Source organism: Labrus bergylta, chromosome 23 (assembly GCF_963930695.1).
Source record: "Labrus bergylta chromosome 23, fLabBer1.1, whole genome shotgun sequence".
Classification (NCBI taxonomy): Eukaryota; Metazoa; Chordata; class Actinopteri; order Labriformes; family Labridae; genus Labrus; species Labrus bergylta.
Genome location: NC_089217.1, coordinates 21663187 through 21680374, shown reverse-complemented (window position 1 = coordinate 21680374; position 17188 = coordinate 21663187). Strand labels below are relative to the sequence as shown.

General features: G+C 38.5%; 1 protein-coding gene across 1 annotated transcript; it reads left to right on the top strand.

Annotated features, from left to right (window-relative positions):
* Positions 1 to 169: 169 nt before the first annotated feature.
* ube2nb (ubiquitin-conjugating enzyme E2Nb) lies at positions 170 to 7880 on the top strand. Its single transcript, XM_020638783.3, has 4 exons — positions 170 to 283; positions 1603 to 1849; positions 2854 to 2994; positions 5702 to 7880. The coding sequence occupies exons 1-4, from the start codon at positions 254 to 256 to the stop codon at positions 5740 to 5742; spliced, it is 459 nt and encodes a 152-aa protein (XP_020494439.1). The 5' UTR covers positions 170 to 253; the 3' UTR covers positions 5743 to 7880.
* Positions 7881 to 17188: the final 9308 nt, after the last annotated feature.

The window sequence follows — 17188 nt, the reverse complement described above, 5'->3', positions numbered from 1 at the left end:
TCAAGGCTTGCGGTAAAAAAAAGAGAACATATATATGTAGCATCTCACAAAAATGTAGATGTTAAGATACAAGTGAAATCTGTTTTTTTTGACACAGACCATTTTGAGCACGAGCATATTTTCTTACGTCATCTGCAACAACCGGAAGAGCGAGATTTGTGTCCCCGCCCCCCCCGCCCCGCCCAGGCAGCTCAGTCAATCCAACCTTAAGAGAAGGCGAGTCCACGGCTAAAAATATAATAGCTAACACAAGATGGCCGGTTTGCCTCGTAGGATTATTAAGGTACAATTTGCACCGGACACTGCACATATATAACAATGGGCTCGTATGTGGTTATCTTAAAGAGTATTTATCGGAAATAGTGACGTACCATTATTTCCATATAACGTGAAGCCTAACGTTAGCGCTGCTAACAAAATTAGCTCTTTTCAAGCTAGTTATCAAGCTAGCTCGCTTGTCCATTATTGCAAGTGTTTTGTTTTCCATTTCCGTTTTCGCTCGTCTGCTGTGTTGTGATGTTATATCTATCTACGAGTAAATGAGTTATCAAATACTTAAATTAGTCTAAATTACACTGGGTTGCCAATATGTGGCATGAATTAACAAATGATGACAATTTGTCCCAGTTGCCATATGAATGGGTTCGCTAAGTTAGCAAGGCTAGCAGCGGTAGCTTTAGTGATAGGAAACAACACATGTCTGGCACTGGCGTGAGGACTTCCCCCTGTAGTCAAAACTATTGAAATGTCCATAAATGATAGTATCGATTTTCTTGTGTTAAATGAATTGAATAAGTTAGTATGCACTTAAGGCCTGTTGCGTTGCGGTGTTCCTCTTCAACCTTAGCGCAGCTTCTCTGGGCCCGGCCCAGGAGTGGGCGCGATCAGCCTTTTCTACCGCATCCAAGCAGCATTTTCTTTAAGCAGGCTTTCTCAAAACAACCAAGCTGTCATATGTTTTAACCAAGTAAACAATGGCATTTACAAAAAAAGCTCAAACTGGGGTTCTTCCTGTTGACTGCAGATGTTTCGCTGCACCTGCTTGACTAAATTAAGAAATATGACAATCATTAGTCACTTTTTCTTTCTTTCTACTGTAGTCGAGCTTCTCGTAATGCAGCACAATTAGTTTTCTAGTTTACAATGAAATTATGCAATTCCAATGAACCAACAAAAGTCTACTGTACTTATTCAATTAATTCGAGTAATTCCACTGATAATGTGAATATAGAGGTAAAATCAGTAAGTGGATTGCTACAATAAAATTGGCATCTTTTAAAATGATGTTTTTATTTTAACCTTTTCAAGTCAATATGCTTGACATTCAGTTGTTAACATCACTACATGTGAGTCCTTACTGGTTAGTATTATGTCATGGAAAACTGTTCTGTTCTGTGATGTTGGATATTTTAGGCAGTTTGACAAACAATTCTAAGAAACTACTTTTTACCTTGTGGTGAATATTAATGGTGGACATTTCTTGTAGTTTTTCAGACATTTTTGAAACTATACCATTTGTTGATTGTTTCCTACATCAGTGTTTTAAACTTTGAAAAGTTATTTACAGTGTCAATACGTATCCCCCATTCTAACCACGCTCAGGAGACACAGCGGTTGATGGCAGAGCCTGTTCCAGGGATCACAGCTACACCTGATGAAGAAAATGCTCGTTACTTCCATGTGGTCATTGCAGGGCCTCAAGACTCTCCATTTGAAGGAGGCACATTTAAACTTGAACTATTTCTTCCAGAAGAGTATCCCATGGCAGCTCCCAAAGTGCGATTCATGACCAAAATCTACCACCCAAATGTTGACAAACTGGGAAGAATATGTTTAGACATTTTGAAAGGTAAGTACCAATTAATTAGCAAATCTCTTGATATCTTCATTGAGGTTATTTTTGGGTGGCATTTACGTGTAACCATATTTGCATAACATGAGCTATTTTTCTGGCAGTTTCAAACCTTGATATGAGAACAAATGTGCACTATTACAAACAGTGAAAGCCGAAGTTAGTGATTACTAACGAGTACAATATAATACAAGCATGTGGCAATTCTTATTTTATATTCTGGAAGTAGTAAAGTTGGACAATAATAAATGTAAATATGTTACACTAATTAACTAATTCACTAATCCACATCTCAAAAACTAAATGCCCGGGCATTTACTATCATGTCTCTAAAAGTGGAAATCATATAGTGTTGACCTAACACCTTACAGATAAGATATCGGAAACCCGTTATAATCTGAATAACATTTTACTACAGAAAACAGAGTAAGGCATAGAAAGACAGTTTTATTCTCTATCTCAAACAAATTATGTCTAAAGATTGAGAATAAACTATTTATATCATGAAATGGCTGAAAAGCTGCTGCTTATATTTGCACAATGCAAGGTTGTGAGGCTCAGAAAGCTGATTACAACCATTGACTCAAGTTTGGAGGTAAACAACTTAAGGTCATGTTTATTGGCAAAGGCAGACCAGACAACAGAGGGGTCGGCCATCTTATTAGGGTAATAATTAAAAAATACTGCATCAGGAGTATTTTTAAGGTGAACTGTTCTAGGCTAAAAGTTTGCAATTAGCTTTTACTATATTGTTGTCATTTCCTAAAACAGATAGTTTTTTCCATTGTCAAGTTGCATTAGGACAAGGGTGGTCTTTCTTGGTTCTCAGCGCTGATGGTTGCTGCTCAGCATCTTTTCCATTTGCTAATTATTGCAGATTTGCTCTTTATTGCACACGGATACTTATGCCATGTCACTTTAAAGTCTCCTTAATTGCAAATTTGACCGTCTAAGAGTTTTTCTCTGTCTTTGCGTCTTTTTCTGAACTTCCCACCCTCCAGATAAATGGTCTCCAGCCTTGCAGATCCGTACAGTGTTGCTATCTATTCAGGCATTATTAAGTGCTCCCAATCCAGACGACCCCCTGGCAAATGATGTCGCAGAACAGTGGAAGAAAAATGAAGGCATTGCCATAGAGACAGGTGAGGATGAATTATTTTACTACCTTCATTTACACACTCAGGATCAGATGTAGAAAAATGTGTTTACATATGCAAAGCACTGTGTTAGACGGCAGAAATGATTGGTCTATGTCGCATGATGGGAGTATTTAGAGTGTTCATCTTTTGTCTCTTGAATGGAGTTTTAACAAATTGCCAGTTCAATCATAGCCATAGCAACTAAGTGTAGTTATCCCTCATGTTGTGAATGTTCTAGTAGCACCATGCAGGTTGGATAACCCAGTGGATCAATTTTTAGGAAAATAACTTATTAAATATGAATTAATACATTGCAGTGGCTCCTGTAGTGATTTTTGTACATTTGATTTTAAAATCAAATCGGACAATCAGATGTGTTTGTGGAACAACATAGTTAGATGTATCACATATCAACGGCTTTAACGATTAATTAATATTAGTAAGTGCACCTGAAGTTGTGTGTACTGAACAAAGTAGTCTCACAGCCCGATTTATTATCCTCCTGATGAAAATGAGCGCCACAGATGACAGTGGTTTTAATTGTATTAAAGTCATGTGAGCCTAAATGAAGAGAGTTATCACAGCCATGTAGGTGACTGCTAAAAAGTCTTGAGTTTCACTTTATAGCAACATGCTATGACCCCGCTGCCCCTCAAACAAGCCTGCGATGTAATACACAACTGGTGTGTGCATGAGCCCAGAGAAATGTGTATCTCTGAATATCTGTGTTCAGTTCATCAGACCACAAAAGGATGTTTTTAAACATCAGTGTGTAAAGTTCTCAGTACTTGTAGCGGTGAACAGAATCTGTGTGGTGAGAGGTGCCGTTTCTCTTCTGCTTCCCTGTCTGTATTTTCAAACATCTGTCATAACGACTGAATTCCTAAGCTGATTTCCTGTATTGTTGTTTCAAAATAAAAGGCCTTTCCACTGAAAAATAACTGGGGGCTTTGAATGTGAAGAATTTGTTTGAAATAGATTGTGTTTATTGGCTTTAGCGGAGCTACCACTAGCTGCATTTATCAGTTGCATTGTAGCGAGTTTACAGTATTTACAGCCGCTCATTTGACCTTGAGTCAGACAGCCGCAGCCTGCTTCTGATAGAGTTATGGCTGCCTGGCTGGGAGGCAGATTCATAATGACACCACACAAAACACCCGCTTTTGGCGGATGCTTGAATCCTGTCTATGACCAAAGCAGAAACAGAGTCCCGTCTCTTCACCTGCACAAACTGGTATACCCATAGTGAACCACTGGTGAAATGAAGTGTCAGATGATATATACACAGAGCTAAACCACTCAGACTCACGACCACCTATTTCTGCACATTGAGCTACGCCAGAGTCCGAGAGCACCAGTCCCCCCTGTTACGTATTAGAATGGGCTGCAGTGTTTCCCACACATGGGCGGGCCGCCCAAGTATATTTCCGACCTGTTTTTATTTAATTTTTCATTTATTCCTAAAATTGCTGCGTGCAGGAGAGATAGAGAGAGTATGAGTCTTTATGTAGCTGCAGCTACTTGTCCCTGTTCCTCTCTCTGCTGTGAGCATCGCTGACACACACCAACATACAGTACAGTGCTGCACACATACACACACACACACACTGGAGCGTCAGCCACCACGCGCACCTTTTTACTTTTAGTGCAACAGTACAAAGTTGTACGGGCCGAGTCGGGAACACACATGAGCTGGTCAAGCAGAACTCTCAAATAAAAATCTGACGATCCCCTGCACCTCCTCTTGGATTATACAACAGACTGTCTGAAGCTTGCTGCGCATAGAAAATTGATGTGAATTAAGTCCAGGCCTTGTTTTATTTATACTGTAATACTTTTGTGTACATTGGTTAATTGACACTGAAAGATCCCTGCGGTGTTGCTGTGCATTCAAGAGTAGGCCCAATAGTTTTGGATTTGGGGAAGCAGAATACATGAATCTGTCAGTGATTTTTTTAAATAAGTTATTGCAAATCAGAAGTAAAATATGACCAACACAATCTCTGAAGTCAGTTAAGCTAGAATATTATCAGAACATAGGCGACAAGTACACAGGGATTAACAAAAGAGAAGTTCAAGTTCATTGACAAAATAATGAGTAACCATCCCTCGGTTCATTATTTATTTTTTATTTTTTTTGAGATTTATTTTTGGGCTTTTTGTGCCTTTTTCATTGAGAGATAGGACAGTGAATAGAGTTGGAAATCAGGGAGAGAGAGAGTGGGGAATGACATGCGGGAAAGAGGCCACAGATAGGATGTGAACCCTCCATACATGGGGCGCGCGCACCAACCACTGCCCCACCAGCGCCCCCTCGGTTCATTATTCTAGTTAGGAAAACAAATGGGAGTGTATTGGTTCTGGCTTCTATGTAAATGGTCAACTGTGGTGGCCTTGCCTTGAATCTTTTCCTTTTGGGTTTTGAAATGTGATGAGACAAGCAATTGAATAATTTTCCCCCTGGCTTTGGAAATCGATTTTCTGAGAATTGAAGTACTAGTGTAGAAGTCTGTGAATTAAGGCAAGAGTTATCTGATTTGTTGACAATGAATATAATCCTTAATGGCTTGTTTGCATAAAACGCTCTCTAAACCTTTGACTGTTTAGAACAAATACTGAGTATTTAAATAAAGTCGATTAAAAAGGCCGTAGTCTTCGTGGGAGTTTGCATCACCATCAACTACTATTTTTACCTTTCTCTCCCCCACAGCCCGATCATGGACCAGGAACTACGCGGGCAAGAGTGATTAAAGAAGAGAGACGAGGCGACTGAATGTGATCCACAAAAATGTACTTCTATTCTGTCAACATTTGAATTGTACGGACACACACACACACACACACACACACACACACACACACACACACACACACACACACACACAAAGGCAAAAAAAAAAAAAAGATTATTTGTCCAAATCTATTTGAAAGACAAGATTTACTGCTGCAAACCTCTGGGTGACTTATCTTCCTCTCTGAGAAGCGTTATGTGTGTGTGTGTTAGCTTTTTTTTTTCCTATGTTGCTATTTAAATGCATGGACTCAGAATGACACCCTCCCCACTCCAGTCTTAAAAATAACATGCAATATGTTGCCCTGAATGAGGCACACACTGGTACGGTTGCAAATGATACATTCATGCATTAAAGCTGTTCTTCTTTTTAACACATGCATTTTTTTGTGGCCATCTGTACGTCTTCAAGCAGAGATGACACCTTTGGTTATGTCATCCCATCGAGAGTTCACATCTTTCTTTATGGTAAGGAATGATGAAGTTTCTCTTGCTCTTTTTAGGGAATACGATGAGTTTTGGAGAGTAGCTCTTACAGTCGACGAGGAGGGTAGTAAGATTTCCATACAAACATTACATCATTGAAAACTTAGCTGTTGCTTACTGACTAATGTAGATGAGCATCATCTTAAGCGTACATGGGGGACTGAGGTGAAACAAATCCCAGCAATGATGATGCAAAAAATTGTTATGAAAGCGACTATTCCACATTGGGTTTCACCCTCTAAGTTGAGTGAAAATACTTTTAAGAAACTCTAATAAGACAGTGATAAAAACAGGCTAAACGCTTTGTCTCACTGACAGCAGAGTGAGTTTCAAACATGTGTACTGTAAGATGATCTCAGTGATGCCCCTGAGCTGAGTTTAGAGAAATGCTTTATTAGCATTTAGTCCATGGCTAGCAGTTATCATTTTATACCTTTTTTTCTTTTTCCTTAGTTTCCCATGGCTTATTGGTCTAAGATAGAAAAGGCAGGTTAGTGTGTGATTAGATGACTGAAGCCTTTAAGGTGAGGGCATAGCCTTTAACAGTCCATTTTTCATCTCACATTTTGATCCTTTTAGAACCTGTTTGATTAAAATGTTCCTCTGTTCAGTCGTGGACATTGGATTTAGTTATATTACATTCATCTTTAGTCGGGGTTCTTTTTTTCCCTAACAGACAGTTCTGGGAGGGTGAGCAGATTACTTCCACATTCTTTAAAGAAGCGGTTCCCAACACCTTTTGCGTGATAGAACACACATTCTTGATGTTGAAAATGTGCTTTCTTTAAGGGTGGAGTCCTCTGAGCAGTTTTTATCTTGTTTTTTAACCCTGTCCATGCCCTCTGTGGCCTGTTCTCCATTTGATTTTCAGTGTTAAAGGCATGAACCGTAACTCAACTGATACTAGGATACAGTGTGTGTGAGAACTGAGCTGTAGAGTGGACTTTAAAGGGAAAGTTAAGGCCTTTTTTTTGTGCAGTTTTGTCATTCTCACAAGTTGTTGCTCATTAAGATACTTATCTGTGATTATGCAAGTGGATTCATCTGATTGGGTGTTGTGGAAGCAGGAGAGAAGTGATTGATCTGACTAAAGATCCTCATCATGCTATCATGTTTTTAGGGTGTCTAAAACTTTCCTTTTAAAATGTATTGATGGACCAGAGGAGTGACAACATCATATTCATGCTCCAGTCTGATCGGAGGGAGGACTGTTATGGTGTTTTGTAGTGAAACTATTTCTATTCAGCGTCTTTGGTTGATCTCTGCTCTTGCTTCTCATTGGATTATGGCAGGCTTTGTTTGTGTTGCCAGATTTGTCTGTGTCCTGCCCTCACCCAGAGTTATTAACCGTTTCTGACTCCAGTCTGTGAGGTGGATACAGCTTAAAACCCGGTTAATTTATTGTTTCACTGTTGGACTTTGACAGCTATGGAAAATCAAGAAACAGTCACTCACTGGAATTTTTAAAGCGTCTAGATCAAAAGATTGAGAGCTCAACTGATGAATCCGCTTCCCGTGTGTAAAACAAAAGAAGAATTCTGTTGGTGATTTCAGTACATTTACATACATGGCTCTTCAAATACTCTGTAAATAAACTGAGTTGAGTAAGTAAGTCCAGGCTTGTCTTGTTTATGTTGTTTTTGTGTTCCCCTAAAGGTGTGATACATGTTAGTGCCCTGGATGGTGTTTCAAATGATTCTTGATCAGAGAAGGTCAGTAGTTATTAGTCAGGAAACATCCTGCAGGATGTCTAGATATTTATGTCCAGCTGAGGAACATATGGACAAACTGCAGGGAGTCATAAAATATGAAGTGCTGTTTTGTTTTTAAGGAATATTTTGTCATGTAAAGGCCATGTTGGTTGAATTTGTCCATCCCAATGTGGAGCTTTTAAAGTGAGCATACAAATATATACCAAAACACCTGAAGAAGACAAACTCTACAAGAAATACATTCAAACTCCACAAGGATCAATCAAAACTCTACTTCAAATAAATATCAAACTCTGCAAGAATTAACCTTCATAAGAAACGCATCGAAAACTATTCGAAGTCTGAAAGTAATGCACACAAAACTAAACAAGGAAATATAAAACTCAAGGTAATGCACATGAAACTACAATAATAAATGCGTCCTTTACAATAAATAAATGCAGAACTATTAACAAGACATTGACATTTCAACAAATAAGTGTTTGAAACTTGAAATCTGTAAGAAATGCGTTTATGAAGCCTAGAATAATTACATTTAAGACTCAAAGAAATGCAAATTACAATCATTAAAATACAAAGTGGAACAAGATTTCCATTCAAAACTACAAGAAATTCAAATAAAACTTCATCAGAAATGAACACAGCCTAATGAAATGTATCTCCATCAAGAGAAACATGCATATCTCCAGAACAACTAGTAGACCTGAAACACAACACTTACACATGAAGCAACAAGATAAAAAAAAAACAAAAAAAAAACACTCCACTAGTCCTTTGAATGTGACTAATATCTTTGAAATTACTTAAATCTATATTACAAACAGTGACTTTAATGGATTCATCAGAATGAATGAATGAATGTGGTCCTGTTTGAAGATGCTCTCCAGCTGCCGTTCTCCAACGATTGTTCTCCCAGTGTTTCAGAAACGGTCTGTCTCAGTTTGCTGCTCGTGGTGCTCTTCATTGCAAAGAGTAAATCTTAGCAATGAAAGAGAAAACAACGCCAGAAAGAGAAAACAACTGCTGACATAACAAAAATATTTCACAATTTACAAACAAAACTGACCATGCTTTTCACAGCAGAACTTTTATTACAAGAATATATGAATGATTTGAATCCCATGGAGCTGGTGAGTTCCTTTAATAACTGATTATTATTACTTTCATACCATCAGGATATTTGAAACAGATCTATTCATTTGCTGTTAAATAAGCTCCACTAGAATTTGTCTAGGGATCACAAACTCATCTTTCTTAAATATTCTCACTTTGAAAACAACTTCTTCTTCTACTGTATTTAATTCAGACACCAAATTCTAGTTGAAAAAAACCCATTATTGATTATTCAAAAACCCCATAACTTCATTTGAACTAAAATCATCAATGGTCTGTCAAAGGAATAAAGAATAAAATATTTAAACTCCATGTATTCAGAAGTATTTAAGCTTTAGTATTATCACAGGTGAATACAGATTGATGTCAAGGATACTTTTGAACTGGTTCTTCTATTTGCATACATGTGTAATTTAAGTTTTTTTTATTGCACTTGTGATTTTCCTACATTTCAACAAAGTTCCATCAAAGTCCACAAGATGGCACTGCAAGAAATCTTACTTGGATTTGAGCACTTAACATACAGCTGCTGGTTGACCTGAAATCTTCTCACACAGGTGTTTGTTCACCTATGTTTGAATTGAAACTAAAAAACATCCTGTTGTTATTCTCACAGGTAGAGGGCATAGTGCTTTTCTAGTCTTCCGACTACTCAAAGTGCTTTTTACACCCACCCATGCATACCCTTTCACATACTGATGGTAATGATCGCTATATCGTATCATCAGAAGTAACTAATTCCATTCATACACCACCACTGAAGCAGCGGGAGCAATTCAGGGTTAAGTGTCTTGCCTAAGGACACATCGGACATGTTGCTCAGCTGGGGATCGATCCCTCAACCTTCTGGTTGAGAGGCGACGACGCTACCAACTGAACCACAGCCGCCCGATTAAGCACATACTTTAAAAAACATTGAAGATACACATAATGAAAAAAAAACACATTCTATGAAATATAAAAGGAGATGCATTATAAAACAATTACAAAATATTGTATATGTACTCATGAGATTTTCCACTTATATTGCAAAAATAATGATGCACTATTTTACTCCTCATTTTTTGCAAACTATATCCTCATTCCTAGCCATTAACTTGAATCTGTCTGTGCTAAAGCAGAGGCCCATGTCCTGGAGGATCTTGTTTTTTCAGGTTCTCCCACCAGGAACACGTTTCACAATGTTTTATGACCATGGCTTGGTTTATATGGTAACAGTGACTCATTCAGGCTGGTATGCAGCCAATCGTTGAGTGGAATTGCAGGAAATGATTCCCCTCACTGAAAAATATCTGACAAAACATTAACTCCACCTGGAGACTTTCGTCAACAGATGTAGGGATTGTTATGGTGCCCTCAAAAACATGTTAAAGAGATATTTTAAAGTATTAACCACCCAGTTTAAGATGAAACATTTTATAATTATAGATATGAGTCAATACAGTTATAAAAAGATGAGATGATGGATAAATGAAGGGTTTGAGGTTGTCTATGATAACAATGTGATTTAGTGATTGTATCTCTGTTGACCAACAGTTAACACATTTCATATAATCTATCTGTTTAGGCTTATAGAGAGTTTGACTGTGTATTCAGCGCATATTTTTTAAGTTTGTTTTAGCCAGCGCTGGAGGGCTGATGGATGACCTTTAACCTAAAGACTGCAGAACGAGAGGCAGCAGCCGCAAACTAAGACCCTCAATGATTTCCTATGTCAGTGACATACATATTTCAAAGAGGCCAATCAAAAGAAATGTTCAAAGTCCCTCAACACAATGACATTAAAATGCACAAGAATGACTTTTGTATTTAGATTTTCCATGACAATTTTAAATGACCTAAATATCCTCAAAAAGATTAGATTCAAATAAAAATAGGTGGGGGAGAAGTGTTTAACATGATGTAATGCAAGCAGATGCTTAATAAATAAGTGGATTCATACATTATGTATTTATTCTAAATATAAAACACATTATTCTATCGGTCTATCTTTTCTATTTCTTAGCAGGGTTTAGTAACTTCCTGCAGTCCCATCACCACTCACAGTAGTTCATCCCAGAAGCATCATTTGGTTTGAGTAAACAAACAACATATAACATGTGAAGATATTATTAGAGTTAGAGCAGATTTAGTACGGCTAGCTGTCCCCCATTTCAAGCCTTTGTGCTAAGCTATGCTAACCCTATGCTTTAGCCTTGTAGTTGTAGCTCCTTCTCAAACTGTTCAATCGTTGCTTTAAAGTTGATAATAATTTGTCAAACAAACAGAAATACATAATAAATGAAATCAATGAAAATAAAACTTTTCTCTGTGTATACATGTTTATTCCTTTACTTGAGGAATGGTTTGTAAAACTTTCTGTCATATTTTAAAAGCCCTTTTAAATCTCTCTATATCCTTAAAATGGTGATTTACTAACACTGTCACATGTTATACAGACATCAACAGCAGCACCTCTAAAAACCATCATAAAGTCATAAGTCAAATGTTTTCATCAGTGTCATTTACGACATGTGACAACGCAGCACCACAGCTACAACACAGTGCTACACACACACACACACGACGTGTGCTAAACTTAGCCCTGCTGCTCGAACAGATCATCTCTCTCTGTGACTGCTGACTGCAGGTGAAAACATTCTCGTCACATGTTGGGGATGTCGAACCAGCCGTTGATGACAAACACTCTGTTTGGGCTGTCAGAGACATAAGCAGTTATTTGAAACCTGTCACTATGATAGTTTGGGGTTTAAAGGGGGGGTGGGTGAAAGGGTCTGTTTGTTGAGCTGATGGGGTCTGTTCAACTTTGTTTGTATTGGCTCTGTTCTGTTCTTCTCTCCTTCCTTACTCTATCACCTATTCTTCCTTACTTCCTCTCACCTCATCTCCTCTCTTGCTCTCTTTTCCAGTCCTTTTGTCACCCAACTTTCATCTCACTCTTGCTTCCTTCTCCTTTTTTTCTCTTCCTTGCGTCTCCACATCTTTCTTCCATTCCGGTCCTTTCCCTCCCCCTCATCTCCTTCCTCTTCTTTCTTCTTTCCTCCTTAACCACCCCTTATTCCCTTTTCCCCATCTCCTCTCCTCTATTCTCCTGTCATTGCCTCTTAGCTTCTTTCTTCCCTCCTCTTCTTTCTCCCTTTATTGTCCTCTCCTTCCTTTTTTTCTTACTCTCCCTCACTCTTTATTTTCACTCCCCTTTTAACATCAGTTTCTTGATTTCATTTTGGACCTTTTGCCTTTTCTTCAGTCGATAGGACGGTTGATAATGTAGGAAACCGGAGATAGAGAGTGGGGAGTTCCTGGGCCTCTCTTACTGCTAGTCCATCAGACACCCCTCACTCTTACTTGTCCTCCTCTTTGTCTTCTTCTTCCTTCTCCCATGCTCTTTCATCTCCTTCCTGTTTCCCTTTTTCTTTAACTTCCCCTTCTCCTCCTCTTCCTCCCATCTGTCCCACTGCAGATGGAGTGTGGAGGGGCTGCAGTCTGCGCCCTGTAACCTGTATACTGATGTTATATAACTTTCCTTATTACTCCCTCATGCATAAAAAACAAAAGTCAGCGAGCCAAAAGGTGAATCCCTGCAGCAGTGTGGAGACCACTGCTGGTATCCAGGCTGACATCAGTCTCAGTTTGCATCTTTATGTGTCTTTACAGAGTTTGACTTAGTGAAAGATGCTCTTACACAAGACAGCTGCAGAGAAATACTGATCCAGGCACAGCTTAGTTTGCTGTAAATGAAAATTAGGGAAACGCCTCCGGCCCGAACTGTAGGCATGATACTCCCTCTAGTTTTTAGTTCAAAAAGTACAACATCAAATACCAAGATCGTGATAATGTACAAGTTGCTAAGAGAATGCAGTTTGTCCTCAGAGAGTACTGTCAAATGTATTCATCCAGGTTATAACCGCTGAATGGAAGATAGACCACTGAACTCCACATTTGCCTGTTGTACAAAAGTGACTTTATTCTTTATATTCTGTAAAACTGAATGAATGAAGAATGAAGAATGCTGATGTTAGCATCTTAGCTAATCCTAACCCTATTAGATCATAGAGCTACCTAGCATAGCATTCAATCAAAAATTCAAACTGTTAGAATACAGCTGTGGTTTGTTCTTCTACAGTACACTCATTACTGGTTTTCTCTTTTGTTTTTATGTGTTCTGTGTCTTTACAATTCTCTGATCCATCTCTAGAAAGATGCAGTTTAACAGTCTCTGCAATAAGAGATAGAAGTGTGTGTATCTTGGGGGACTGGTGGCGCAGTGGGGCAGTGATTAGTGCGCGTACCCCATGTATGGAGGCTGTAGTTCTCCAAGTGGGCGCCCTGGGTTTGAATCCGACCTGTGACCCGCATGTCGTTCCACTCTTTCTCTCTCTCTGATTTCAGACTCCACTGTCCTGTCTCTAAAATAAAGGCAGAAACTGCCCAAAAATAAATCTTTAAAAAAAGAAGTGTGTGTATCTTTCCTTACAGGACATAGAGGCATAACGGAAGCATATTTCTATATTTCTTTAATATTTTGGTGATGTAAACATCAAAGATCTTCCATAACTAAAGTGAAGGAGCACTAACAGACCTCCTTGTGTTTGTGTTCATCAGGCATGTCATATCACCACTGTTTTGTTCAGAACTAATATCAAATACTGCTCAACTTGACTTAGATAGCACCTTTCAAACAGAGCAAAGTGCTTCATAAAGGAACAAACAAATAGGAAATAAGAAGTGGAATTGACAACAATGGATACAACAATAGACTAAAACAAGAAAAGATAAGATCATATAAGAATAATAAATAAAGAAGTTACTCAGTTAATAGAAATAGACATCAATCAAGTTAGTGAGTTTCATTGTTTATGGCCTATAAAATGTGTTTTATATGTTGGACACATGAGACCTGTTTAATACAAAAGCATGAGAGGACCTTAATAATCCGACTAAAACCTAAACAAAAAGAAAAAGATCTGTGATTCATGTACAGTGGGTACGGAAAGTATTCAGACCCCTTTACATTTTTCACTCTTTGTTTCATTGCAGCCATTTGCTAAAATCAAAAAAGTTCATTTTATTTCTCATTAATGTACACTCAGCACCCCATCTTGACAGAAAAAAAACAGAAATGTAGAAATTTTTGCAAATTTATTAAAAAAGAAAAACTGAAACATCACATGGTCATAAGTATTCAGACCCTTTGCTGTGACACTCATATTTAACTCACATGCTGTCCATTTCTTCTGATCCTCCTTGAGATGGTTCTGCTCCTTCATTGGAGTCCAGTTGTGTTTAATTAAACTGATTGGACTTGATTAGGAAAGGCACACACCTGTCTATATAAGACCTTACAGCTCACAGTGCATGTCAGAGCAAATGAGAATCATGAGGTTGAAGGAACTGCCCAAGGAGCTCAGAGACAGAATTGTGGCAAGGCACAGATCTGGCCAAGGTTACAAAATAATTTCTGCAGCACTCAAGATTCCTAAGAGCACAGTGGCCTCCATAATCCTTAAATGGAAGAAGTTTGGGACGACCAGAACTCTTCCTAGACCTGGCCGTCCAGCCAAACTGAGCAATCGTGTGAGAAGAGCCTTGGTGAGAGAGGTAAAGAAGAACCCAAAGATCACTGTGGCTGAGCTCCAGAGATGCAGTAGGGAGATGGGAGAAAGTTCCACAAAGTCAACTATCACTGCAGCCCTCCACCAGTCGGGGCTTTATGGCAGAGTGGCCCGACGGAAGCCTCTCCTCAGTGCAAGACATATGAAAGCCTGCATAGAGTTTGCCAAAAAACACATGAAGGACTCCCAGACTATGAGAAGATTCTCTGGTCTGATGAGACCAAGATTGAACTTTTTGGCTTTAATTCTAAGCGGTATGTGTGGAGAAAACCAGGCACTGCTCATCACCTGCCCAATACAATCCCAACAGTGAAACATGGTGGTGGCAGCATCATGCTATGGGGGTGTTTTTCAGCTGCAGGGACAGGACGACTGGTTGCAATTGAAGGAAAGATGAATGCAGCCAAGTACAGAGATATCCTGAAAGAAAACCTCTTCCAGAGTGCTCAGGACCTCAGACTGGGCCGAAGGTTCACCTTCCAACAAGACAATGACCCTAAGCACACAGCTAAAATAACAAAGGAGTGGCTTCGGAACAACTCTGTGACCATTCTTGACTGGCCCAGCCAGAGCCCTGACCTAAACCCAATTGAGCATCTCTGGAGAGACCTGAAAATGGCTGTCAACCAACGTTCATCATCCAACCTGACAGAACTGGAGAGGATCTGCAAGGAAGAATGGCAGAGGATTTCCAAATCCAGGTGTGAAAAACTTGTTGCATCATTCCCAAGAAGACTCATGGCTGTACTAGCTCAAAAGGGTGCTTCTACTCAATACTGAGCAAAGGGTCTGAATACTTATTACCATGTGATATTTCAGTTTTTCTTTTTTAATAAATTTGCAAAAATTTCTACATTTCTGTTTTTTTTCTGTCAAGATGGGGTGCTGAGTGTACATTAATGAGAAATAAAATGAACTTTTTTGATTTTAGCAAATGGCTGCAATGAAACAGAGTGAAAAATGTGAAGGGGTCTGAATACTTTCCGTACCCACTGTATGTGGGTCTCATGTTCTTTATGTCTGAGTGCTTATGTTGTCACATGTTTGTAGCGTAATTCATTTATTAAGAGATTATATCTTTATTTAACCTCGGAGCACCATCTTACAAAGTAAGGAAATCAATATTACCTGTAGTAATTAATTAATCAGCCAGTTTCATATCTTGAAAAAAGTAAGTTCTGGAAATGTTAAACCAGAAAACACACAGACAAAGTCCTGAATGTGTATGTGTAAAATTTAATATAAAAAGGGTAAACAATAAGGTATAGATGAAACAGATAAAGAATATGATTATTATGATCGGGATGATGCAATTATAACATATGGTGACATTATATATTTAGTAATGAGATAAGACGTGGTATTGTTTGAATGACTTAATCAGAAAATTATCAAAAAAGGGAAAAATTTGATAAATCAATTTTGGGATTCTATTTGGATTTAAAGGAGGGCTCTGAATAGACACGACTCATGACTTAATCTTCCAACACCAGCAACCAGCAGTCTTACTGTGAGATGTGTTCAATTGAACTCCGCCTGCTGGTCTCTGGCAAGCGGTTCTTTTCAGGCCCAGAGAGGTCCACGGGCCAGATTAGATGCCTTGACACCTTGGTCGGAGTGTGCAGCTGGGATGGAGATTGTATGTCGGTTCAGCCGTCGTCTCAGAAACTCCAAGAGGATCCAACAGAAAAAATATTAAAGAATCTTTTGATAAGTCGATTTCCAATTCAGATTAACCGGATAGCCATCTCGATGAATCCAAACTAAGGAATTGGTGTTCAAAATTAAAGAGCAAAGACTTTGGAGAAGAAAGTTCAAAAGCCTTGCTTGAGCCAGAAAGAATTGATGTTTCCAAAAAATGTGCATTGAAAATAAAAGTTCGGCAGAGACTCGTCTCTACGGCACAAACTTAAAAGAAGTGATTCGGACTGAAGTCCGAAGAGAATCAAGCAATCACACTACCTGGGAACATCCTCAATTAATCCCAGCCTGTAGGTGAACAAAAACATGTTATACAGTCAACATTCTTAATAAGACATATTAATAAAGTAGGAAAAGAAATTGGTGTCTTTAAATAACACCTTCTATAGCTAATATCAAAGAGTATGCTTTATAACACGTCTAAATTTATAATTATGAAGGTTACGTATTCATGGATATTCTAACACTAGATGGCAATAGCGCTCCACGTCAAATTCCTATTAAAACTAATATAACTCTTATTCCTATTCTGAAGATCAGATTTTGAGTTTAAAAATATGATTATAATACATTCAATGTGACAATTACAAATATTTAGATGAAGAAAGACATAAATGTTCATCTGATGCAGAATTGAAAGCTGTGGTTTAATTCAGCTCTTCAGCAGTCCTTCAACAGGTGGTCAATTTTACGACTTTGCAGAGACTGATTTCAGTCATAGTTCATGTCTTTGGGGTCAATTCGTAGATAGCAGAGTTTTCTGTTTCCGCTTGGTTGTTTAC